Raw genomic sequence first — 27,175 nt, 5'->3', positions numbered from 1 at the left:
TCTACTGTGGAACTCACATGCATGCTTCTTCCAAGAGATCCTCGCCACTCCACAGTGAACTTTAACCTGGGCGAAGAAGGCGCAAACCCTGCGGGCTTGCGTTTGTACGCGGCTGGGGAGATCCTTTGCGGTGGAAGGCATGCACCCTATGAGGCCTAGACCCACAGGAAATGAGGGAGGTGGTGGTGGGCGGAGGTTTCGCCTATCGGGCCGACCTTTTAGCGCGTGGTCTGGCCGACCGGTACACACGTGTTAACCGACAAGAGCTGCTCCGCCTGTCAAACGGGCCGTCCGCCATTATCTTACCTACCTGCAATAGTACATAGTCGCCTCTCTTATGTCCTTACGGCTTGTCTTTCGGGGAACCTTGGAGGAAACCTGCATTTCGCGATCACGCCGTGGCAAAATCTTTCCATGGTGTTCGCCCGTCACCCATCGCTTCCCTGGAGCTGAAGCATTACTTTTGTGTCATCTTTCAATGCCACCGCGCTTCTGATCGCCCCCTACGCCGAATGATCTGGTACATTTTGTACCCGTTCCGTGGGTGAGTTATTCACAGCTCTGGCTGTCTCATAGTGAGAGGAGTCGCAAGTTGACGAGCTCATCTATATCAAAAGTACGACCGAACCTCCCCAGCTAGCTTCAACGCATCCTATACATAAGTTATTGCACCGTCAAGGCACCGCTACGGCTCGGCACTGGCTACTGTCCATACTCCTCTCCGTCGTGATCGCTGTATTGCTCTGCTACCCGGTCCTCTTCCTCGACAAAAGCCCCGCCGCCACAGGACTATATAATCTTCCTCACCATGTGTGGACTTCGGCAACCGAGTTTGAAGGCAACCCGAATACGCGTGCAGACGTGGAGATGCGGCAGGTCTGGGTGTATGGGGATTACATGAAAGCTTTGGACCGCCGTGTTTTGCGCGAAGCGCTGCGGATCCAGAATGCTCTCATTGCCGACGGATTTGAAGAAGGCATGACGTCGCAAATTTCCGATACTACGACAGAGGGTTTGAAAGCATGTGATGCCTCAATGCCGCTTCCCGATGGTCGTGCTCCGCCATCTCCTCGTGCTCTTTCCTGGGGGTTTCACTCACCTCTGATGTACTGGAATTGTTCTTTAGATGCTATTGAGTCTGATGCAGATATTCTTTCAACTATCAATAAGCAGTCAATGCAGCGTTCCTTCCTAAATTTCACACTGCGTCCTACTTCAGTCTTCGCTGGCAAGTCGTTTTGTGGAAAGGAATTGCTCGCAGCCGATGCACTAGTCATTACTATATTTGATCAAACGAATTCCGGCATTGGCAAGACATGGGGATTGCGCTCCACAGAATTGGCCCAAAACGCGTCTGAACTATGGTCACTGTATCCTGAAGATGGAAGAGTTGTCGGAAGTCAGCTTTACGAATTCCGCTTCAAGCCAATGAGCCTCAACGACGATTTTCTACTCGCGGTAGCTTACTTTATTATGGCCATTTACGTGCTTGTTAGTCTAAGGAAGCTGAGGGCTGTCAAAAGCCAATTTGGCTTGGTCATAACAGTTTTTGCTCAGGCATGTTTGACCAGAAATTATGTTTTAATTGAATCCAAGCTGACAAAGATGTAGATGTCAATATCTATACTTGCCAGTTTTACAATTTGTGGCATACTCAAAATCAACCTTGCTCGCATTCCCCGCGAAGCATATCCCTTTGTTGTTCTTGTTATTGGACTGGAAAACATGTAAGTGGTCGTACCACGGAGAATTGTTCTCACCCTAAAGCGGCGAAGTCTGTAACACATCACACTAATCCAAGCTTCAAAGATTTCGATTGATCAATGCAGTACTCTCGAATCCTCCAGAGATGCATACCGTTCATCGCATCGCTAATGCACTTGGGAATGTTGGGCATTTATCACTTGCGGCGGCAGGGCAAAACCTATTCATCCTGTGGGTTCTGTCTCGGATCGTGTCGCCTGGCGTTGCTGCGTTTTGTGCATTTGCTGCAGTTGCTCTCGTCTTCGATTTCGTGTTCCACCTGACATTCTTCGTCGCAGTACTAAGCGTCGATGTCCGAAGGATGGAGTTGCAGGATTCGCTCGATCGGATCAGCCTCACTCAACCCATAGCCAAAAACTCAAGACAGGAATGGCAATCCTGGGTTGAGGCTATACGGCAGGGGAAACTCCTATTTACAACGAGAATAGCTGGGTCTACGGTCATTATCTCGTTCGTTCTTGCGCTGAATTGGCACTTTTTCGACAACGACAACCCGGCATTCTCATTCCGCCGTATGGTGAACTATGTCCGCGCCACAACAAAGCCAAACTCATCAAGTATCGTTCGACCACCGCTCCCGCCTCCTCCTATCAACCAAGCGCGAACTCCAGCGGAGTGGCTAAGGATGCAAGATCATGATACCGCAAAAGAACTCATTACGTTCATCAAACCGAGTGCTTACAGTTTCATCGCTCGTGTATATGACCCGCTTCTCATAGTCTTGAAAGGTGCGGATGGCAGGTATGGTAAAAATGAACCTGAATCCTTTCTTACCGTTATTCGACAACTAGCCGAACAGCATTTTTTTCCGGTCGCTCTTGCCGTAGTCTTCGCCATCGCCTTTGTTACGCTTCTAATGAACTATCTCGTCTGGAACGAACCCTCCGAGGAGTCTGAGGATAGAGATACCAACGAACAACGCTTGACAGTCAGTAGCCTACCTAAGTCGCATAGCTTAGATGTTGTGTGGCTCAAGGCGTGCTGCAGAGGTCATCTGGTTTCTATCAGCCTGGATCGCTTAACGTCCATCTGGTTTCATGACCGCAACAGAGGCTATACTAACACCTTGCTTCGGACAGGGAGCATGACACCAAGTTTATGGCCTATAGTGGCAAGTTCAATTGACGATGGTGGGAATTGGCTTGCTCTCTGCGCACGCAATGGACAAGTGGCATTTTGGAGTCTGCCTGAACGACGTTTCCTATTATCTCCCATCATTGAATTAAGAGGACAAATACCAATCTTTTTCTCGTTTGCCTCAATGCAAATTCACGAGCAGATCAGGCTGAGTCTGATTGTCATAACCCGCGACGGCTGCCTCAGAGAAATTATCTTCCATTCCGGTCAGCTGAAGACACACCAAATCCCTCAAGACGAAATCCTTTCCGCAACAATCCTTACGGGGACAAAATCGCAGACTAGTATCATTACTGCATCAAAAAGTGGTGATATGCACATGTCGACGCTAACGCCAATGGATGAGTGGACCTCTGGAATGCTGGCAGGTCTCAGATCCCGTATGCTGCCAGACCAGAAATTTTCGAAAGTTACATCTGTACTTGGTGTGTCGGGATTTGGTGTAATTCTTGCCGTACGGTCGTACGCAGTGGACATGATCGATATGCAGAGCCGGGCTCTAATCCATACCTTTCAAACAAGGCGAGTCAAGGTCAAGCCAAAGAGTTCGCTCAGGATTCTTCACTCCCAACGACGGGTTTGTCACTGTGGTGCTCCTGCCGTGCACTCACTCTCCATCGTGTATACAGAAAAGGAAATTGGGAATTTCATTATGCAAACGTATCAACTAGACAAGACACCGAGCTCACAGATATGCTTACGCCCATCTTCAGAGAACAATACCCTAGCTTGTCAAGGCTTGAAGAATGCTACAGAAAGCCGACATTGGCTAGAAAGTCCAGGCGCTTGGGAAGCAACACATGTACAATCTGTCATTGGGGTCCGCAAGCGCTATTCCACACCCTTGTCCTCATCGTCCTCATCTAGCGCCGAGATGAATCACACCCCAGCTTCTCCAGGATCCCTTGGCAATGCTTTAAAACATCGTAAACGTGATGGAAAATCGTCGAACTCGCTTAATGCTGCGAGAACTGGTAATGACATGGAATTTAATTCTGAGCCAGATGCTTGGGATGCTTGGACGATGTCAGCTTCTGGAGAAATTCATACCGTACCACTACCTAGGAACAATCTTTTTGTTGTTAGCCCTGGTCCTATAGCGCGGCTCGGCAAGGGCGGTGCTGCTGTCGGATTCGGATATGACATCATGATTATAACGCTGAGCGGACATGAGCGGTTTGAGGAAGGCACGGACGAGTACCAAAACCTGTCGGTAGCTACTAAGTGGCGTACGCGGAGAGGGACTGGGCGAAAGACGTAATGAGTATTCCTTATTATGTTTAAGAAACGGAAACTGGTAGTGCAGTGCCGACCGATTTTATCCCTTTTGTTTTCAGATATGATCAAGGAGGTGCTTTGGATCTAACCATGTAATGTGGATTGCAAGCGAGGGCGTTTTGGAAGCATCGTGGAATACAAAAGGCTTGGAGACGGAGCAATAAAAGGCGTTATACATTGTAATATAGGCGGATCAGGCTTGTGCATACGGTGCGACCAGCGTAATGCATATCTTATCATAACATCATCTAATGTACAGCGGATTTTCTCAGGCATACTTATCTTAAATTGAACTGATAAATAATATAAGGATCGGTAATATCGCAACCTTGTCATACGAATAGCATGTACTCAAAGGAACAGGCATGATCAGCGCATGCTTTCTGTTTCTTGTCTTTCGTGTCAGCTTTCAACCTTTCAGATTAAGTTCAGTCATACATTGGAATAAAACATGCTTTCTGTTTCTTGTCTTTCGTGTCAGCTTTCAACCTTTCAGATTAAGTTCAGTCATACATTGGAATAAAAACAAGAGCGCCTACTAGAAAATCTTCAGGTAAGGTCCGTCTACACGGCGGTCATTATGCAAGCAACTGCATATGTATCTAGGACCTGTTAAACTGCTAGTCTAACTGCGGCTGCGAAGCGGACTAGCCTGTTCAAGTAATGCGGGTAGTAATCAGGCCAAGGCTACTTTCTTCGCGAGATGGAAGTATAGATGGGTATTTCTACAAGCAAGGCAGAAAACCATATGCTTGCAATTCATGACAATTACTAGAATTATGACATGATAGACTCAACCAATTATACGGATTCCATACTCTTCTTCTCTACCGCCACCCGATGGCTCTTTTCCAGCCTTGCAAACTCTATCTCTTGGTCCACAACCTCCTGCAATTTCTGCGCCAAGCGTCTGTCTTTCAGCATTCGCTGATCATACAAAATCTTCTCGTCCTGCAAGGCTTTTTGAACCGTATCGGCCCAAGCGGGCTCAAAGCACCATGAGCCAAGCCCGATATGGCTATGCAATATCTCATCCCACGCATCTTCATGGGCTGCCAACGGCATCCAGTAATTTTGGAGGATGTTCCTACGATCAAATCCCTTATTGCGTGCATCAAGTTTCTGATTTAACACTCTAGACAAATTGGCAGGCTGCGGCTTTTTGAAGCGGAGGAAGGGAAGGCCGTTTGCAGAGGCAATTACTGGAATGTGTCGGGTACGGGGGACGGATGAACGGGGCCGTATCGTAAGCATACTTTCTTCAGCAGGTGGACATGCCGAGGAAGGAGGTCGGGGTTTGGACTTCGGGGCATATATCCAAGGAGATCGTGTGAAGTATGGAGGTGTTTCCGCTAGGAGAGATGTGATAATGGCGGTACTTTCGCTATTACCGCCGACTGAGGCGTCAAGAAGATCGAGTATCTGAGGCAGTAATTTAGTTGGATTCAAAGTAGACACTTAGAATTTCGCACTTCATAGCCAGTACGGAATGCTAGCTCTATCTGACGTGAGCTTTGGAGCTCCTTATTATCTCTGAATCGCTTCCGAACGGCATTCCGGAGGGCAGTCCGCTGCGCGTTATTAACGGGAGCAGCAGAGGATTGCAATATAAGAGCCCTGTAGAGAGCGATTGCTAGACAAATTGAGTTATCTACTGCCTCTAAACCTCTCTGAATAATACATACATGCTATTCTATGCGCCGATGTCTTTTTTGGGACTAGGAAGCGTGGCATTCAAGGGTAGTTGATGAATTTCATGCTTCCAAGGAGAGTGAGGTCGTCGGTTTTTCTTATGTAAGCAAATGTGATTTGCTTACTTTGCAAACCAAGTAACGTGTTCTATCAGTCATCCGGTAATATCAGTCATCCGGTAGCCCCAAAAACCACCAAAAATTAGGAAAATCGCATTTTGATATCTTAACAACGGCTTTATAATAAATTCTAAAATTCTATAGCTAGCCTTTTATGCCTATTCTAAGACTTTACTCTAACTTTAGAAGTAATTCATTAAGTAATTCTAGAGGAATAGTAATTTAGCTTAAATTTGGGGGCTAAAACTTAATAAAACTTAATATCTTAATAACGGCTAGGCCTATTATTCTAGAACTTTAATAAGAGTCTTAGAATAGGTATAAAAGGCTAGCTATAGAATTTTAGAATTTATTATAAAGCCGTTATTAAGATATCAAAATGCGATTTTCCTAATTTTTAGTGGTTTTTGGGGCTACCGGATGACTGATATTACCGGATGACTGATAGAACACGTTAACGTGTTTTATCTTGTCTCGTTCCCAGACCTTCTTTACCAAGGCTGACCTTGCCAAGACGCTACCCGCTTTTGGCAAGACCTTCGTAAGAAGGTCTGGTACACGGTTCGGATTTTTGTTAGTCCCGCGCGGGGTATTTGGGCCTATATACACCTACTTTAAGCCAAATTATCTCAACTTCCATAGCTCCCTAAGCTATTCCCGATGGCCAGAATTACCAAATCAAACCTGGCGAAGAAGACTACGTTACCCAATTTGCCCGATTCCAATTTATTGTCTCGTCATCACGCCTGACGCCCCCGAGTCATAGCAGCCGCACCTCTCCCACGACCACCGCCACCCTCTTTCTACCGTAGCTAGAGTACCCAAACCGACGAGCTAGCTTTAAATAACAATTAAGGACCATAAGCCTTTTATTTAGAACGCGAAAGAGTTAATTTAATATTAGAACAGCTACATAAGCACCACTAGAGCTTTATAACTTTTATTAAGCATTATATAACCGCTTCCGGCCCTTCTAATTATAATACGTCAGAGCGACATATAAATAGGCTATGGAAGGCAATATTTAAAGAGCCAGAGGTTAAGGAACGGCTTATAGTATATAGTGATCGCTAGCTAAGAAGGCTCCATTAAGAACCTTTATGCAAGCAGATAGAGCAAGAGTTAGAGGATCTTATGCGCCCAAGAGAAGAGAACGGGGTTATTATTCCTAGTAGGCTTAGACGATTTAACGCTAAAGAACTAGTTAAAAAGCTTAAGCTTAATACAATTACTGCTAATATACAGCGCCTTGCTCTAACGCTATAGAGCTTCCTTATGGCTTTGGTTCAGTAAAGGTTATATGCCAATTCTCGCGATATCACGCCTTACTATAATAAGCTCTTTATAGTGTGCGCAATTCTAGTAAATATACAAGCCCCTTAAGCTAGCTTCCGGTTCCATACTGCTTTAGGGGTTTATTTACATAATATAGGTGTTAAGCAAAGATATATTACACTTCTTTATAAGTTAGGAGTTATAATATTATATACTAGCCTTGCTAAAATACAAAAGGAGCTAGAGGAAGTTAGCAGGGTATATACTTCTACACTAGAGGGTTTAGATAAGACGCCTCCATCACTACGGGCGGAGGGCATAGTTAAGGTATCTCAGCTATAGATCGCGCACTTTAGGCGTCTCGGTCACTGCTAGTATAATAAATAGTAACTTTCTTATAGCGCATAATTAAGGCAACTACTTTAAAGAACCGGAACCAGCTAACAGTTATATATAACAACTTTAACTAGAATGAAAGGGTTTAATATAAAACTACATTAAATACTAATAAGCACCTCTCTACTACTACTTCTAAGCTTATACTTAACCCCAAGTTTCCGTATAATAGTCTTTACACTTCTATACTTAAACCTACAGAACAGCTTACTTATAGCGCGATCTTTAATTATCCTAGCAACTAGGCAGATAGCTATATAGAATAATACTAGTTATATTAGATTGCTAAGGCCATTGCGTATATAATACCAAAAGTTAAAGAGCTTAATATTGCCGCAGACTTCTAGCCTAGTATGCCTATTATAGATCGTCTCCTTCTATAAAAGCTACGCCACTTTATATTAGGTCCAATTTTAGAGAATAAGGGCACTCTAGAGGGCACGTATAGTGTTCTTAGGAATATATTTAGTGGCGATAACGGCGAATGCGGCTTTTAAGAGGGCCAGCTGGGGTATAAGGATAGATCCTTTAACAATGGTAAATTAGTCTTAATTAATAGCAATTAGAAGACTATAGGCCTCCTCCAATCTATATAGCAAAAGCGCTATCTTAAAGAGCGTTACTACAAACAGCTAAAATAGTTTCTTCCTATGGCTGGATTGTTCCATTAGCGAACTAACTATATAGATATAATATACGACATTTACCACGGACTATCCAACTACTTTAAATCGTTGGATTACAGTAAGGTCTACCTTGGCGCGCATTAGGGTTATAAGACGCCGTTCCATTATAAAGAGGAGGTCGTAATTAAGTCCTTTAACGCCCGAATTACTACCTACTTCCTTAGTCTTCTTCCTTAAAATATCAGGGATAAGGGTAATAAGGGGGTTAATAATTAGATTACCGGATAAGATATTAGAAGAGGTAATAAAACGGCAGCAGTAAGAGTAAGATTCCTTACTACCTTACAGCGTATTTAAGAGGAGTTCTTCTCACCTAGCTAATAGTCCTACGGTAATAAACTAGTTAATAAGGTGTTTTAAAACTATATTCAATTTATACAAGATATAGAGGTCTACCTTATATTAAAGTTTACTATTAAGCACGCTAATATAGGGCTTATTAAACGGGTAATTATTCACTACTATTTTCTCTTTACTAGCAGTACAAAGAGTTAATATATATAGTTGGCTTTATACCTTACTAGATTGCTTATAACTAAAGCCGCAAAATAAGTCCTCTAAAGATCATTACTTGCTAGTATATTAGTTAATTATAAAGGCCAGTAAGATAGTTAGTTTAAGATAGATCGACTTAACAAACATTATAATCTTATTCTTAAGCTTTTTCTTTAAAGCCGACGGAGAACTAGCTTAGATATAACTAAGTTATTTACTTAAGTATTACTTACCGCTAGTTACTGCCTAGATCTGCGGTATGCTATAAAGGACGCGTTCGGCCAGTTTAACAGCATACATTATACGCTAGCTGACGCAGCTACTAATATATATCACCTTGTGCTTAAGCTATTAACTACTATTATAAGGCGGCCTAGCGGACGAAAGAGTCACCTTAGCTATAAGGATATTGTTAATATTGGAACTTAGAGGCTCTCTAGGGGTTTAAAGAAAGGACAGCCTATAAAGCCACCTTCTAAATTAACCTCATCGCAATTAGAACCTTCTAGAGCTAAAAAATAAAGAATCCCAAAGCAACTAGCTTACTACGACTTACTTATTAATAGCTTTAATATAAAGCTATAGGGGCGTACTACTATAGTAGAAGGCCTTGACGATATTAATATAGATAAGCCTAAGACAATATTAATTAATACCTTACTTAATAGAGCTATACTTAATACCTAATCTTATAGACTTCCTATTTAGTTCTAGTGTTTTATTTAATTAGTAAGTTAACTATCTACTTATAAGGTATAACACTAATTAATATATAACTATTTAGGTACTTATTTAGGTATTTATTATTTACCGCTACTAGCTCTCTATTATTCACTACTATAATTAGATTAGTATCTATATATCGCCTTCCCTTTTAAAAAGCAGCTAGATTTAATTAACCTATAGCTTTACCTATAAGCTTATTAAAATATTAGATACTTAGTTTAACTTCAATTATATTCTTAACGAGATTCTTAAATCTATTCCTCTTCCTCAGCTTCTACTACAGCTTCTACCGCTTCCTCCACTACCTCTACAGCGGCCTCCGCAATAGCCTCCGCAACCACTATCCTCTGCGCCGGCGTTGTCCGGCCGCTTGTCTCGCCCCTCGCGCTCTTACCAAATAGCTAGCTCTAGAGACGTGTAGGATATTCCTTCTCAGATAAGGAGAATCTTAAACGCGGCGGGCCTGCCAGCGGGTTTAGGTATATTATATTATATTAACACTAGCGTTTTACTATTAATTATACTTCTATAGCCACTACTACTACTAAAGTAATAGGGTCCTTCCGGATTAAAATAGCGTTAGAAAAAGGGTTCTATAAAATTAAGGATCTTAATAGTACTGAAATAAGAGGTATACGGCATAGGAATAGGCTAAAACAATTCCGTGTATAAAATCCCAAGGAAATTAGGCCAGAAGACTGTATAAATAAAAGCAACTATAGTATAGAAGAGGCCTTTACAGAAGAAGAGACACCTAAGGAGGAGGCCGTAGCCTAGGTAGAGAAATTAATAACTAAACTGCCGTTATAATAGACGAGGGCGTAAAAGCGAGTATAAGAACTAAAAAAAGCCCTATAAAGGAAGAGGTTAATACAAGAGGTAGAGATAACTAGGCCGGCAATATTTAACAGGAGTAAGTATAAATGCTTCGACTAGGGGATAGTCGAATTCTTAGGTAGGGGAGGGGGACTTACTCTATATCCTATAAAATATAAAGTTGGGCTAAACTCCGGCAGAGTATAAAGTGATATTAGCTGTCGGGAAAGGTGTTCTCTAGGAAGAATTAGCTAGGCCCTTATCTATAAAGCCCTTTTACCCTCTTATTTAAATAACTTAATCATCACTGCTTATTAAAGAGTTTCTTTACACCTGTCCTTTATATATATCCCTCCCTTCTAGCCACACTACGATCTCATTGCGCCTTAAGGATCATAGTCCTACTAAGAGGTAGCCTTTTATAAAAATCCTTCTATAAGTAAGCTGTTACTTAGAACACCTATCACTATAAGCAGTAACTCGTTTTCTTTCTTCTCTTTACCTCTATAACGAATACGCAAAGCAACTATAAGGACTAAGAATCTTCTACTACAAGCCCATTTCATCTCATTGCCATAAGGAATTAGGAAAAGAAGTTTAGTTCTCATAAGAAATGACTTTACGCGTAGTCTTCTTCCTTCCATCTTCGTTGCCAATAGCTATCTCCTACAAGTATTTTATATTCTCACGCCCTACAATCTTTAAATTAACATTTTTATTTCTTTTTAAGTTAAGAGGAGAGCTGCTTTACTTTAAGAAATTAAAGTTAAGTATATCGGAGGTCAAAGTCAAGCATTATCTAAGTCTCGTCCATCCTTTTGAAAATCGTTAATGTTAATGTTATTGTCATGTGAAAGTCTTGGCAAGGAAAATCTAACCAATTAAACAACTTCGACCGCCGGTTAAAGTTCCTTAACATCTTAATATTTCATATAACGACCCTTTTTTAATTTATATTTTTAGTAGATACTACAAAATCTTTATTTTAATTTCCTATTATCCTATCTTGTTTAGTAATACGCGCCTATTTACCTTTCTTTTGCGTTAAGAAGATACTATTATTACTCTTCTCTTAAATTGCTATCTGTACGCCCGTTACGCACGCGGAATTTCACTATATAAATACCTAGAACTATAGAGCTCCGTTTAAAAGGAAAGCCGCTACCTCTACCTCCTATTCGGTCAATGGCCCTCGTATACTAAGGAAAGGCGCAAACAATAGAAGTTATCCTTAAAGCTGCTTTAAACCAGGAGCATAATATAGTTAAAGCTACGAAAAATGCAATAATTAAGATTAAAAAGGATGGGGAGCTTAAAAGAAGTTTAGAAAGTAAAGAGTGGGAGAACGCCTTTGCGGACATTAGAAAGCTCTCTAAGATTACCTATAAGATTAATAAAATTAAGACGGTGTGGGATATAATTAAGGAGTAGGGAGATAAGCTTTTAGAAGGTCCCTACAAGCTCTTCTATATATATTACGCACTAAAAAGCATCTATATCTTTATCTATTAGGTAAAAAGAAGTTAGATCTCTAAGGAGGATGCGTTAGAAATAGTTAATAATATAATGCTAAACCGCCTAAAACTCTTAAAAGCCGGGATCTTAAGGACTCTATACCTAACACCCTTAGACTTTCTTACCGCCTACAAGTTCAGATTAGTAACTGTTAAGAAGCTAATTAAGAAGTAAAAGCTCGTTCGTTATCTAAGCTAGGGCCATAAGCTCTTAGTACTAGCCTTAACTATTAAAACTAAAGAAGAGGAATCTGCACCAGAGCCAGTTACCCCAATACCTCTACTGTTACCTTTTAAAAAGGTTAAAGGCTTAAATACAAAGATGCTGCGTAGCTCGTTTCTATTTAGAGGCAAAGTGCCTAAGGCGTAAGAAGTAGACTCTAAATCTAATAAATCTACGTCTTTAAAGGATGACCTTGTCATAGGCTCCCCGCAGAAACGTAGGGCTAGAAAGGCTTTTAAGAGATCCCTAAGGAAGAAGCTAAAAATAGGGCCTACGGAACCTTTAGCTTCTAGTAAAGCTAACGGGTAGAAGGGAAAGGCGGCTATAATTACTAAAGCTAATAGAGAGATAATCGTTGGGAAACCACAGCTAAAGTAGAAAATGAAATGCTTATATTATTCTAAAACGCCAGCCAAACTAATCGAGACTCTTAATTCCAAGAAAGAGCTAGAGGACAGTATCCTTTCTATCTTATAACAGTTTATTACAGCCTAGCAATTATCTAGTAAACCGCGTAGGGTTAAGAAAGCTTATATTAGGCTTAAAGGGAGAACTTAAATAGGATTTTCTTAGAATCCACCATGCCGATTTATTTAAATAGTAGGAAAACGCTAGAATTCTAGGCATCTTTAAAAAAGAGTTTAATATATACGCGCACCATTTATAAAAGACCGCTAGGAAAAAGAAAGATAGTATCCTCCGGACTATATATTATTCTTTACCATAATAGGTAGTTTATATAGATTTGGAGCATTACAGACACACCATAGCTTTACGCACTAATAATGCTACTTGTTTTATTACATATCCAAGCTACACACTCTAGTTTCTTAATAGCCATCTCCCTAAAAAACGGAACTTGGAAATTAATCTTCTTTAGGTATATAAAGGAGTGCCAAATTCTAAGGAAAGCTAGCTTCGTTCTTGTGTTTCCTTAATTAATAAGGGGAGTCAGTCTTATACGGAACTCCTACCTAGAATAAATAGGCTTACTTTAAGAGCGCGGGGAACTTAATAGTAGAGGGCGTATTAAGAATATAGAGACAGCCTAGACTAAGTCTAATGCTAAGAAGTTTAAACTTGACTAGATGCCTATTACGTTAAAAACTAAAGAAGTATAATTTACAAAAGCTACTATTATATAAGGAGCACCTTAAGCAACATTAAGCCGCTTAATTATTACTCTAGATTTAATCGCATAGAAATCCCTAGGCTTAAGAGCCAGTAGGAAGTTATATAAATAAATCTAGCTAACCTTCCCCTAGTATTGGCTCCTACTAGCAAACCTATTACTAATACTCCTCTATATAAATTCCCGGCCTATATATAACTGCGGGCAAAGAGTGCCCTTTTAAACGCTTTAGTTAGAAGACTTTTATGGGATAATCCTTAAGTAAGGGTAGAATAGCGGATAATTTTAGATCCTACCTTAAACAATAAATATAAAGCATTTTGGGAAAGACATAGGGCGCGTGTTACTAAGGCTGTTCGGGACATTTAAAAGCGAAGATAGAGCTACTACGCCTTAGAATACTAGGATTACCACCCTAAATCTTAGTCCTAATATCCTTAATAATGGAGCAGTGCCTATAGAAGTTGACTAGGAGCCGAAAGATATAAGTAAGCCTAAAGAAAATAGCTTCTGGAGTGCTGTTTCTAAATATTTACTGGCATTTATTAATGCTCTAAAGGTTGCTAATAAACCAGTAGTATTAAGCCGCCCGATACCTTCGCCAATTTTAAAAAAAAGCACTGTTTTAGAAGAATAGGTAATTGATTTTAGCGTTCTACAATCTTCTACATAGAAGGAAATGCAGGCGGAAATAGATACTGTTTAAAAAAGAGTGTCTTTAAGTCTTTAAGCTAGTGCTTTTAGTACAAATAATAACGTAAGTGTAGAGCTTAAGGCGGAGGGCGTTGCGGATAAGAATAATGCAGAAGAAACAGAAGCAATAATTAAGGAGGGAGTACAGGCGGCTTTAGAAAAGTTGAAAAAGTATTAGGCGTTAGGCTATCTTCTATTTTTAGGCATTTATTACCTACTAAGGGGGTTATAAAGAAACGTTAGGGGATAACGTTTTAGGTAGGGGTGGTAATATAGTAGTATTAAATGCCTCGGTTATTTTAGTTTATTTTCTTATTATATATAGGAGGCTTAGGGTTATATATATTATAAAAGGAGCTTAGGTTTTAACCTTACCTTACCTCAATATAATATAATTCTTTCTCCCCTTTATTTATTCCTCTACCTCTCTAGTATAATAAAAATATTTATCGGTAGATTGCGAGCACCTCCTACTTCTACCAATAACATCAGACTTCTCCATTTTTAAGCTATACGGCTTTTGCTTTTATATATAACTTATTCTACAACAAACGACGTTGCCTATAGGAGGTACAAATTTAGTAGCCTAGTTTGTATTAGTAATTATAAAGATCCTAGAGAAGCATATCCCAAATATAGTAGCACCCTTTCTTAGTGATATTACGGTAAAAGGAGCTAAAACAACCTATAGAGGTAAGGAGGCTTTACTAGGTATACGCCGCTACATACTTAAACATATCCAGTAGTTAGACGCTATACTTGCAGATTTGGAAAGAGCAGGCTACACAATTTCCGGTGCCAAATCGCACTTCTATAAGTCTGAAATAGTAATCGTAGGATACCTCTATAATGGTGATAGACGACTACTAAAGGCCTTAAAGGTAGCGAAGATTATTCTATAGAAAGAATGTAAAGACGTCCGGTTAGTTAAAGCATTCTTAGGGGTATGTACGTACTATAGGATATAGGTCATTGACTTTTCCATTATAGCGGAGCCTCTGTTACGGTTGCTTAGGGAAGGTATAGTGTTTTACTAGGGACCAGAGCAATTATAAGCAATAGTGACTTTAAAGACAGCCATTACCATAGCGCTAGCACTAATCCAAATTAACAAAGAAGACAGGCGCCACCCGTGTAGGTTTAAGAGTGGGATATAGTTAAAGGGAGAATGGAAGTATGACTCTGGAAAGCTTAAGTATAAAGCTCTACTTTATACACTTAAGAAGTTCTAAGTCTAGCTATATAGAGCGCAATTTACAGTCGAAATAGATGCTAATACCCTAGTAGCCTAGCTTAATAGGTTAGCAACGGATCTCCCTAGCTCATTAATAACTTATTAGTTAGCTTAGATTTAGTTATAGGATTTTAATATACGGTATATACCTAAAAAGGAGGATAACGTAGTAGACGGCTTGCCCCGACGGCCTATACAAGAGGGAGAATTAAAAAACGAACTTAAGGAGGATCTGGAGGACTTTATAGATTCAAAGCTTAGGTATATTACGTATGTAATAAATTTAATAGTGCTGCGAAATAAAGATCTAAACGATAGCCCACTTAATAATACGTACTCTAAAGAATACTAGAAGATTGCGCGATAGCTATTAACGCTCTAAAGACCTTAAGAGATGACTATAAAAGAGTTTAAAAGCTTTAAACGTAAGGCAGTTAAATTTAAGATTAAGGAACGACTCCTGCTTAGAAGAATAAGTAAAAATATACTACTATAAAGAGTAGTAGATAGCAAGGAACACTAGAAGGAAATAGTGCAATAGATACATAATAAAAACGGACACTGTAGGAAGGAAGGAACGTATATAAAGGTGTTAGCATAATATTAGTGGCCTAGACTCTATAAAACGGTTAAAAAATATACGGAAAAATGCCCTAAGTACTAGAGATATTCATTAAAGCAAGAGGAGGAAGCCTTATATTAAACTTAGACAGCTACCCTTTAAGAACGGGTCTTAATGGATATTGTCTATATGCCAACGGCTAAATCTAAAAAGTAGTATCTGGCGGTAGCTAGAGAGTACCTTTTAGGCTAGCCTACTATCTATAAGGATAAGGCCTAATTAAGAGAGGACATTAACCCCTAGTAGTAGCGTTAGTAAAGTATAAAGGTAACTAGGTATAGAACCTACTAAAAGCCCTTTAGGTTAACTAAATAACGGTTAAGGTAATAACGGGAATAATACCAGCGCGAATAGTCTGCGGATAAGAATATATACTCCCAATTGAACTCTATCTCCCTAAATAGTAGACACTTCTATTAAATAAGGTAAAGACAACAAAAGAACTAATCGTACTAAAATAAAACAGTTTAAGCGGCAAGAAATGAATAACGAAGAAGCTTAGGAGAAGGTGCGCCGCTATTGTCTAGCTAATAAAGAGTACTTTAATAAGATAAAGAATACCTATAAAAGCGAGCTTAAGCCTGGGGAGCTTATGCTAGTATAGGGTGCAAAGAAGGCAAAAGATATGTTATAATAGCAAAAGCTGCAGCCAAAATAGCAGGGCCCCTTCTGGATTAAAACGGCGTCGGAAAAAGGTTTCTATAAACTTAAGGACCTTAATGGCACTAAAATAAGAGGCACTTTATATAGGAATAGGTTGAAACGGTTCCTTATATAAGATCCTGAGGAAATCAGACTAGAAGACTATATAAATGATAGTAACCGCAATATAGAAGAGGTCTTTGCAGAAGAAGAGGTACCTAAGGAGGAAGCTATAGCATAGACAGACAAACTAATAATTGAACTGCTATTACGACAAACACAGGCGTAGAGGCGAGTATAAGAACTAGAAGAAGCCTTATAAAGGAGGAGATTAATATAAGAGGTAGAGATAACTAAGCCGGCAGTATTTAATAGGAGTAAGTATAAACGCTTCAACTAGGGGATAGTTGAATTCTTAAGTGGGGGAGGGGACTAACTCTATATCCTATAGAAAGTAAAGTTAGGCTTCGGCACAGTATAAGGTGATATTAGCCGTTAGGAAAGGTGTCCTCTAGAAAGGATTAGCCGGCTCCTCGTCTATAAGGTCCTCCTACCTTCTTTATACCTATCCTTTATATACGTCCCTCCCTTCTAACCACACTACAATTTTACTGCGCCTTAAGGATTATATAAACCCTACTAAGAAGTAGCCTCCTATAAAGATCCTTCTATAAGCAAGCTGTTACTTAAAACAACTGTCCATAAAAAGCAACTCTTTTGTTTTCTTTACCTCTATATAGAACACGTAAAGCAACTACAAGGACTAAGAATCTTCTACTACACTTCTACCTTATCTCGCTGCTATAGGGAATTAAGAAAAGAAGCTTAGTTCTTTAAAGCTAGTTTTAAATCCTCTATTTTAATAACTGTTCTTATAAGAAATAACTTTATACGTGGTCTTCTTCCCCCTATCTTTATTACCAATGGCTATCTCTTATAAGCATTTTACGCTCTACAGTTTTCGAATTAATATATTTATTTTCCTTTTAAGCCAAAAGGAGAGTTACTTTACTTTAAAAAATCTTAGTTAAGTATACTAAAGGTTAAAATTAAACGTTATCTAAGTCTCATTAATTCTTTTAGAAAATTGTTAATGTTTAGGTTATTAACATATAAAGTCTTAGCAAGGAGAATCTAACTAATTAGATAACTTCGACCGCTAGTTAAAGTTCCTTAACATCTTAAGATTTCACGTAACAGCCCTTTTTAATTCACCTTTTTTTAGAAAATACCACAAGGCCTTTATTTTAATTTCCTATTATTTTATCTCATTTAATTATACACACTTATTTACTTTTCTTAAGCGCTAAGAAGGCACTATTATAACTCTTTTCTTAAAATACTACCTACACGCCCGTTATATATATAGAATTTCACTATAAAAATGCCTAGAACTATAGAACTCCGCTTAAAAAGAAAGCCGCCGCCTCTACCCCCTACTATCCAATTAATAGCCCTCGCATACTAAGGAAAGGCGCAAATAATGGAAGTTATCCTTAGAGCTGCCTAAAGCCATCCGGTCGATTAGCGCGTAAACATCTATTATAGTTTAATGTAGGTTATTTTAAACCAGGAGCATAATATGGTTAAGGCTGCAAAAAATACGATGATTGAAATTAAGAAGGATACGGAGCTTAAGGGAAACTTAAAAGGTAAAGAGTGGGAAAATACATTTATAGACATTAGAAAGCTCTCTAAGATTACCTATAAGATTAATGAGATTAAGGCGGTACGGGATATAATTAAAAAGGAGTGGGGAGAGGAGCTTTTAGAAGGTCCCTACAAGCTCTTCTATATATACTACGCACTAAAGAGCATCTATATCTTTATTAATTAGGCAAAAAGGGGTCAGGTCTCCAGAAAGGATGCGTTAGAAATGGTTAATAATGCAATACTAAGCCGCCTAAAACTCTTAAAGGCTAGGATTTTAAGGACCCTATACCTAATACTTTTAGACTTTCTTACCGCGTATAAGTTTGGATTAGTAGTTAATAAGGAGTTAGTTAAGAAATAGAAGCTCGTTTATTATCTAAACTAGGGTTATAAGCTCTTAGTACTAGCCTTAACTATTAAAACTAAAGAGGAATCTATACTAGAGCCAGTTACCCTAGTACCTCTACTATTACCTTTTAAAGAGATTAAGGGGTTAAACGCAAAGATGCTGCGTAGCTTATTTCTGTTTAGAGGTAGGGTTCCTAAAGCGTAAGGAGAAGACTCTATATCTAATAGATCTACATCTTTAGAGAATGGCTTTATTACTAACTCCCCGTAGAAATGTAGGGCTAGAAAGGCCTCTAAGAGATCCCTAAGAAAGAAGCTAAAGATAAGGCCTACGGAACCTTTAGCTTCTAGTAAAGCTAACAAGTAGAAAGGAAAGGCGGCTATAATTACTAAAATTAATAGAGAGGTAATTGTTAGGAAAATATAGATAAAGCGGAAAATGAAATGCTTATATTATTCTAAAACGCTAATCAAACTAATTAAGACCCTTAATTCTAAGAAAGAGCCAAAGGGCGGTATATTGGCTATTTTATAACAGTTTATTACGGCCTAGTAAGGAAATGGAATGGAAGTCCGCGTATTATACCAGATACATCTTTAGAAAATAGCAGGGTTATTAGGGTTAGATGCTAGTATTTCTTTTACAAATTTATATTTACGAATCCACTTAGTCTTTAAGAACTATAATGCTGTTAATATTCTCTAGACGGCCGAAAGCTCTTACTTCTAGTTTAAAAGAGATAGTCGCCCTAAACATGCGAATAATAGTCTTAAAATTTATGCCTATTCTGCTGTATAGCCTAGCAATTACCTAGTAGACCTTATAGGGTTAAGAAAGCTTATATTAGGCTTAAAAGGAGAACTTAAATAGGACCTACTTAGAATCCACTATGCCGATTTATTTAAATGGTGGATAGACGCTGGAATTCTAGACATTTTTAAGGAGGAATTTAATATGTACGCGTATCATTTGCGTAAGACCGCTAAAAAGGACAATAGCGGTATTCTTCGAACTATATACCATTTACTACTATAGTAGGTGGTTTAGATAGATCTAGAGCACTACTGGCATATAGTGGCTCTACGCACCAATAGTGCTACTTATTTCATTACGTATCCAAACTACGCACTCCGGTTCCTTAAAGGCCACCTTTCTAAAAAACGGAACTTGGATATTGACCTTCTCTAAGTACGTAAAGAAGGGCTAAATTCTAGAGAAAGTTGGCTTTATTCTTGTGTTTCCTTAATTAATAAGGGAAGTTAGTCTTATACTAAGCTCCTACCCAGAATACATTAGTATATACCGGAATGGGTAGGTTTACTTTAAGAGCGTAAAGAACTTAACAGCTAAGGGCGTATTAAGAATATGGAAATAGCCTAGACTAAAGCTAATGCTAAGAAGTTTAAGCTTAACTAGACGCCTATTGCATTAAGAACTAGTAAAGTGTAATTTATAAAAGCTACTATTACGCAAGGAGCCTCTTAAGCCACATTAAGCCGCTTAATTGTTATACTAGACTTGATCGTAATTCTACTAAATACTAGGAGATTGGAGATCCCTAGGCTTAAAAGCTAGTAGGCGGTTATATAGATAAATCTAGACGCCTTTCCCCTGGTATTAACTCCTACTAGCAGGCCTATTACTAATATTCCCCCATATAAATTCCCGGCCTATATATAGCTATAGGCAAAAAGCGCTCTTTTAAATGCTTTAGTTAGGAGACTTTTATAGAATAACCCTTAAGTAAGGGCAGAACGGCAGATAATCCTAGATCCTACCTTAAATAATAAATATAAAGCATTTCGGGAAAGATATAGGGCGCGTATTGCTAAGGCTGTTTAGGATAGCTTTAAAGAGCTAGAGGAATTTAAATAAGAAGTATTTGGAGCGAAGTTTTACTTTTTGGCAAAAGAATAAGGATATAGGCGTCCCGTAAATGACCTAGAATATCCCAGAGACCCGATTTTAGATCTAGAAAATGAGAACAACTTAGTCGGTATAACTTCTAGCGCTCCCCCGTTAACTAAGCATGGTTCTAAAGGCTGTACTAAAGGTAAGGATAGGGCTGTTACGCCTTAAGGCGCTAGGACTACTACTCTGTACCTTAATCCTAGTATCCTCAATAATAAAGTGGTGCCTATAAAAGTCGACCGTAAACTAAAGGATCTAAGTAAGCCTAAGGAAGATAGCCCCTGGGATACTGCCCCTAAACAATTATTAATAGTTATTAGTACTTTAGAAGACACTAATAAACCAGTAGTGTTATACCACCTAACGCCTTTACTAATTTCGGAAAAGGGTGCTGCTTTAGGAGAGTAGGCAATTAATTCTAGTATTCTACAATCTCCCTTATAGAAGAAAATGTAAGCGGAAATAGATGCTGTCCAAAGAAGAGTGTCTTTAAAACTCTAAGCTGGAGCTGTTAATACGTAAGAGGATATAAGTGCAAAGATTAAGGCAGAGGATATTACGGATAAAGACGATGGGCAAAATATAGAGACAATAATTAAGGAGGGAGTGAAGGCTGCTTTAGAGAAGTTAGGGGAGTATTAAGTATTAGATTATCTTCTTTTTTTTAGGCATTTATTACCTACTAAGAAAATTATAAGGAAATGTTAGGGGATAACGTTTTAGGTAGGGGAGGCAATGTAGTAGTGTTAAATGCCTTCGGTTATTTTGGGTTGTTTCTCTTTTTATATATAGGAGCCTATAGCGGCAGTAATATTAATCCGGCTATAAATCCAAGCTCCCTATATACTACTATATATATATTAAGCAGCTTATTAGTAAGGAGGCTTAGCGGAATATATATAGGGTGTAAAATAAAGGCTAGAAGGTAGGAAGTATTAAAATTGCTTAACTATTAAAAAGTTAGTAAATATGCTCTTAAAACGCCCTCTTTAGTTAACTCTAATATGTATATAATTGCCTATTTAGGTTAGAATTAAGGATCTAGACTAAATTAAGATTTACCTATATCTATTAGACTAAATTAGGATCTACTTATATTTATCTAAATTTCGTATTAACCTTATTAAAATATTATTAGAATAGTAATAGCTTACCTTACCCTTTATAACCGCGATAAGGACTAAAACCTCTTCCTCTTCCTCTTTCTTATATTTAGTGTGTTCTAAATATATTATATATTTAGGCTTTACAAGCTTAATAGGCTATAACTTATAGGCAATAGTACCTAAGTATTATACAGAGTAGGCTAGCGTGGGGGTTAGCCTAGAGAGAGTCGCGGTTATATAGCGGATATAATAGCGACTAATATAGCGACTAATGTAGCGACAGATATAGCGATACTAGTAGTAGTAGTAGATATAGCAGTATTAAACAGGGAGTTAATTAATAAAGTTTAACTCCGGCTCAGTATTAGATTAATACTAGAAATCCTAAATATCGCATCTATACCCTATAACGAGCAGTCGTCTAGCCAACCATAACATATAGATCCAGTATTTGGGCTATTAGAGAAACTGAGAAGGGCCCCCCTAAATCACTCCTTAAACCACTTTAAAAGGTCTAAACAGCCTACCTTTGGAGTATCACAGGCGGGTATAAGCGAACGGCCACAGCACTGCTTAAGAAGGAATCTAATATTCCCCCCCTACAGTTATATATTAAAGCCGCTGCAATATAAAGGATATAAAATAAACGTAACTTTAATATTATAAAGTATATTAAGACACGCCTAAGTAAACTATGGAGGGATCTTAGGGTGCCCCGTAGGAGAACAAACCAATAACCCCAAAGTAGGGAAGAGATATTAGAGAAATAGGTAAAGAAAGCAGAAGAAGAATAGTGCCGCTTTAGGGCCTAGGCTTATATAGAGGAGGAAGGAAGACATATAAGAGGTTAGTAAAGATAACAGTAAGATAGAGAAAGGAGCTAAAGTAGAATACGCAAGAACGCTAGGAAACCATCTACCGCAATATAATACTGGTTGGACCAACGCTAAAGAGGTAAATAGGAGTTAAAGGTATAGAGGCTGACTTAGGTAAGACGAACCTAAGCTATAGTATAGTTAATGCTATGGGGGGTAAATACCTAAGGGCTCTAAGAAGGCCTAATAAAGGCAGAAAATATAATAGTAACACTCTTAAGAACAGGAATAATAGGACTAAAAGATTGGCTTTACTAGGTGGGTGTCCTAATAGGTAGCCTAAGATGCAAATATGGCTGGCTAAGATAGACACTAAAACACGTAATACTGCTATGCCCCCTACGCACCAATTAAGAAATAATGCTCTTAGCAGCTGGCACAGAGAACTATAATACACTACTCTTAATATAAAAAGGCCTTAAGGCGGTCACCTAGTGGCTTATTAGTTAAAATGTGCTAAATTAGTTCTGGGTTATAAGGGAAATAGTAATAGAAGGCAAGGGGGCAAGCAGTAGGTGCCCCCTAGTAACTCTACAGTAGTAGAGTAATAGTTTGTGATACTAGCGCGTCCGTAGGCTTATTACAGCAGCAGTAGTTCCCAAGGAGGTTAAATAGTAAGGTAGTAGAGCACCATAGGCGACTCGTAGGCGCTAAGTAGGCGAGTCCCAAAAGGCGGGGAGATGGATCATGGGGTTTTCTCATTTTTCTTAAATAGAGTTTTCTCCCTATATATAAATAAGGAGTAGTCTATGTGGGCCCAATAGGGATCCAAATCGGACGTTAAGCAATGAATTATTATTATTATTATTATACCCTATAACGAAGGGTATAGTATACAATCGTATTTAAGACCAGCTGCACGCAACTCCTACTATAGACTTTTAGATAGTAGATCTACGTACTCCTATTTGTTTATATAATTATTAAGGCGTTCGCGTATAATAATTAGGTGGAATTAATATGCTATTTAATATAGCAGAGTATATAGAACGGCAATAGTATAATATATTAGAAATAGAGCAGATCTACTAATGGCTATAGGTACTACTAATGTCTAAGCCCACGTCTAAAGTCTCTTAAGGATATAATTCTTTTTAGTATCCAGATTTGCCCCCTTCTTATTATATATTTCACGTTTAGGCGTTCTTAACTAAAGTAAATTATTATAGCGACTATAGTAGGAGCCTTTATTAGTATTAGCAGTAATTAAAGCGTTAGGCTCGGCGAAATACTTATATAGTGTTTCCTTAATACACTCGTAGTTGTTATATAGCTAGAAAAACTTATCTCTTATCTCTATACGCCTCTACTTGTCTTCCTTTTTACCTCCCTACTTTAATTAGATGGTATTACTAGCTAATAAGTCGTCTAAGTTTATAGAGTTAACTAATAGTAATTAGGATCGGTGTAATAGTAACGGTTAAGAGGTAGAAAAAGGATAGGATAATAGTATGTAAGACTATCGCTATTAACGAGAATTTAAATGGTGTACTGCCTTTAGCTTTAACTGTGGGAGTGGGTCTCATTCGCTAAAGCACCAGTGTTTAAACAAAAAAATTACTTTAGCCCTTTTACTATTACGGCTAGCTCAACCACCACGCTATAGAAGAAAAGAGAAATATAGTTTAAGCGCCGGTATTATATATATAACCACTCTATAGACGTCCGGAAGATTAACGTCAACCCTAATAGCCTCTATGGCAAAAATAATTTAAATCTTAGAAAACTCTGCTAGTTTCCTAAACTTAGCTAGTATTAACTTCTTTCTAAATAATAAGATTATTTAATGGAATACGGCTATAATTAAGCTGGTGATATCCTTAGTATATTAAGCTAGATATAGCTACTATAGGTACTTAGACATACTTTTATACGCCTTTATAGCTTAGAGTTTAGTATTAAAAAATACAATAGTCTTTAGAATCTTATACGGAGTAGCTAAGCGGCTTTCTCCCTAAAAAACGGCAGGATCAATATACGTTTTAATAGTTAGAGGATTAACAGCCTTATTAAAAAGGAAGCGGAGCAAGGTATATCTAGCAATTTTATTCTTTAGTATTTAGCTAAGATAAAAGATAAGCTCTTTGCGGGTAATAGAAGTCTACTTAAGGTATATATTAATATTATTAAAGCCTAACAATTTCTTTACTGTTTCTAACGTTTCCAGATCTAAAGTTGTAAAGTAAGCAAACCACGGAACTAAGCTTCTAATTAGATTGCGTATATAGCGTAGCTATATATACTTAGGGCGAAACTTCTTACCCTATTATGTAATAAGATAAGCTTTATTAACAATAACTAAGGCTAATTACTTTTTAAACTTAGGGTCATTAAGCAGAAAACGGAAATTTGGTATACTAGCAAGCTTAGGGCTAATAAAGATATAAATATATAGGCCGGCTCTTGCATTCTTAATTGCTTTATCTATATCCTTAACGTCGGCGTTAAGGAGCAGCGCATTACCACTAATCTAATTAACCTTTTAAACTTGCTCTTTTGCAATCTCGTTTAGAGGAAGAAATACTAGCAATATAGTATTTTTATAAAGGATTAAAATTACTTATATAATAAGGCTTTTACTAAAGCTAGTTTATATAATAAGGATAATATTAATGCGATTATAGATAAGCCTCCGAATACAGGTTACCTACTCCTTTTTTATATAGAATTTGTTGCCGTATAGCAGTAATATAGTATCCTAAATTACATTATCTCGTACTTAAGTTATTATATTAGGCTTCTTCTTGTCTTAGATTTTTCTCTAAGCTCTAGCTACCCGCATCTTTATTATATCCTAACTGGCCATATTAGTAGAGAGTTAAGGTGCATCCTAGCTGGCCAAGCTAATAGAGAGTTAAGGTGCATCCTAGCTAGCCAAGCTGGTAGAGAGTTAAGGTATATCCTAGCTAGCCAAGCTAGTAAAGAGTTAAGATATTTATAGGTCTGCTGCACCAATAGTATTATCTACTACCTCGCTAGCAGTAGAACAGTCACATACTATACTAGGCGCATTTCCAACCTTCAGCCTCCTCATTAAGGCCTTTAAGCGTTTCTTTATACCAAACGACGCTATATAGCTTATTAGTAAACACGGAGTCAATAGGGGGTTTATAGGTTAGTGCAGGTAGTGGAGAAGCAATAAAGTAGGTAATAAGGCACAGAATTAATCTAGATATAATATATTAGCTATTTAAGTATTTATCTACTATAAATATTAATATAGGAGGTCAAACGTTAAGGATTGGTAATGGTTGATGGCTCTGGCTGAATGTTTACTGCTTTAGCGGTAATATTTAAGGCGAAACGTAGCGGTAACCACCAGGCCGTTCGCAGTAATTTTGGCAGCGTTGGAATCGCCTTATAAAGTTCTAGAATATAACGTTAGCCGATTATTTATAAAGGCGTTAGTTTATTATTAATTAATAGCTAAAAAATTAGTATGGCGCGTAAGTTTGTATAAGGATCACATACAAATTAGCGCGCGGGACTAATAAATTTCCAAACCGTGTACCAGACGATCATCATTATAAGCTAATTAATCTTTATGTAAGCAGCTTATGATTAGATAATCGTCTAGGACCAAGATAATGTTTTATCAGTAAGCTGCGCATATTAGTAAGCTGCGCACCAAAAATCACACTAAAAACTGGAAAATTTGAACCTTAATATCTTAATAACGACTAGGTAATAAATTCTAAAAATTTAATAGGTAATAGATAGCACTTAGAAATAGAGGCTATTAAATTTCTAAGAGCGAAACTTTTAAAAATTTTAAAATATTAAGGAAAAAGGTAAAAAAATTTAAATTTGGGGCTAAAAAACTACTATTTTAAAAACTATAAGCTTTTAACATTTAAAATTTTAATAGCCTTTAGATTTAGGTACTACATATAATATATTAAATTTTTAGAATTTATTACCTAGTTGTTGTTAAGATATTAAGGTTCGAATTTTCCGGTTTTTGGTGTGATTTTTGGTGCGCAGCTTACTAATATGCGTAGCTTACTGATAAAACACGTTAACGTCTTAGCCTTGGGGTTTTGTATTATTAAGCTGCGGGGTTAGCCGGAGCACAGGCCATGTTAGTATTATCCTAACGACCACTGTCTCCTTAATTCTCTGCTGCAATAATTTCTAGCCTACCTGCTTACCTATACATTACATCTCTACCCCTACTACGATCTATGGACGACATTACCACCGGTCAAACTCGTATTATTATTAAAGCCTGTGTTACAGATATACCTGGCAATCCTCAAGGACGTTTCCGCTTGCTCGGAGATTTATTTTGTCAGGAGTTTCTTGGACGAAATCTTGATATATCATATCGAGGCTCGAGCTACGATCACGTGCATATCCCCTGTGATTTCGATTCCGATCAGCCGATACGTAGATATTTTATCTACGATCTTAATATTACAGGCACGCTACAGAAGGAAGAGCTGCTTCAACTACCGCATCTGGTTTACTATATAAGCCGAAATAACAGTAAATAGTAAAATATTAAATTACTCTTACTAGCTTATTTATTAATATATATAGGATCTTTACTGCTAAGCCAAAGTTAATTCAACAGGCTAGATCTTACTGTACTATGTACCGTTGGGGAGGGTCTAAGCAAGAGCAGCAAATTATAGCCGAAATAAGAGAAAGAAATCAAATCATAGCGTAAGAACTTACTCGTAAACTATGTTAACTATATTAACACTTTATATCTAGAAATACCTCTATAGACTAGTCGAAAATAGTGGCGCTACTTAAAGTAGGATTTTATATAACCCAGCCACCCAAGCGAGCTACCCAAAATTATACTAAAATTAGCCAACTTTATATGCTA

General features: G+C 38.1%; 3 protein-coding genes across 3 annotated transcripts; 2 read left to right on the top strand and 1 right to left on the bottom strand.

Moving 5' to 3' along the window:
• Positions 1-312: 312 nt before the first annotated feature.
• On the top strand, positions 313-4,455 carry K441DRAFT_694161 (uncharacterized protein). Its single transcript, XM_067652705.1, has 4 exons — positions 313-544; positions 618-1,557; positions 1,612-1,727; positions 1,810-4,455. Exons 1-4 carry the CDS (start codon positions 513-515, stop codon positions 4,160-4,162), a joined length of 3,441 nt encoding a protein of 1,146 aa, XP_067507104.1. The 5' UTR covers positions 313-512; the 3' UTR covers positions 4,163-4,455.
• Positions 4,456-5,037: 582 nt separating this feature from the next.
• K441DRAFT_501463 (uncharacterized protein) lies at positions 5,038-5,913 on the bottom strand (the record flags this gene model as incomplete). The annotated part of the gene is made up of 3 exons (XM_067642015.1): positions 5,038-5,601; positions 5,652-5,812; positions 5,865-5,913. Coding segments are annotated over 3 exons (774 nt in total), but the record flags the coding sequence as incomplete, so codon positions are not given.
• Positions 5,914-26,546: 20,633 nt separating this feature from the next.
• K441DRAFT_481058 (uncharacterized protein) lies at positions 26,547-26,816 on the top strand (the record flags this gene model as incomplete). Its single annotated transcript, XM_067641899.1, has 1 exon — positions 26,547-26,816. A coding segment is annotated over one exon (270 nt), but the record flags the coding sequence as incomplete, so codon positions are not given.
• Between the last annotated feature and the right edge of the window lie 359 nt (positions 26,817-27,175).

Source organism: Cenococcum geophilum (assembly GCF_001692895.1).
Source record: "Cenococcum geophilum 1.58 unplaced genomic scaffold K441scaffold_9, whole genome shotgun sequence".
NCBI lineage: Eukaryota > Fungi > Ascomycota > Dothideomycetes > Gloniales > Gloniaceae > Cenococcum > Cenococcum geophilum.
Note: the sequence above shows the minus strand (reverse complement) of the source record. Positions and strands in the feature narration are given on the sequence as shown.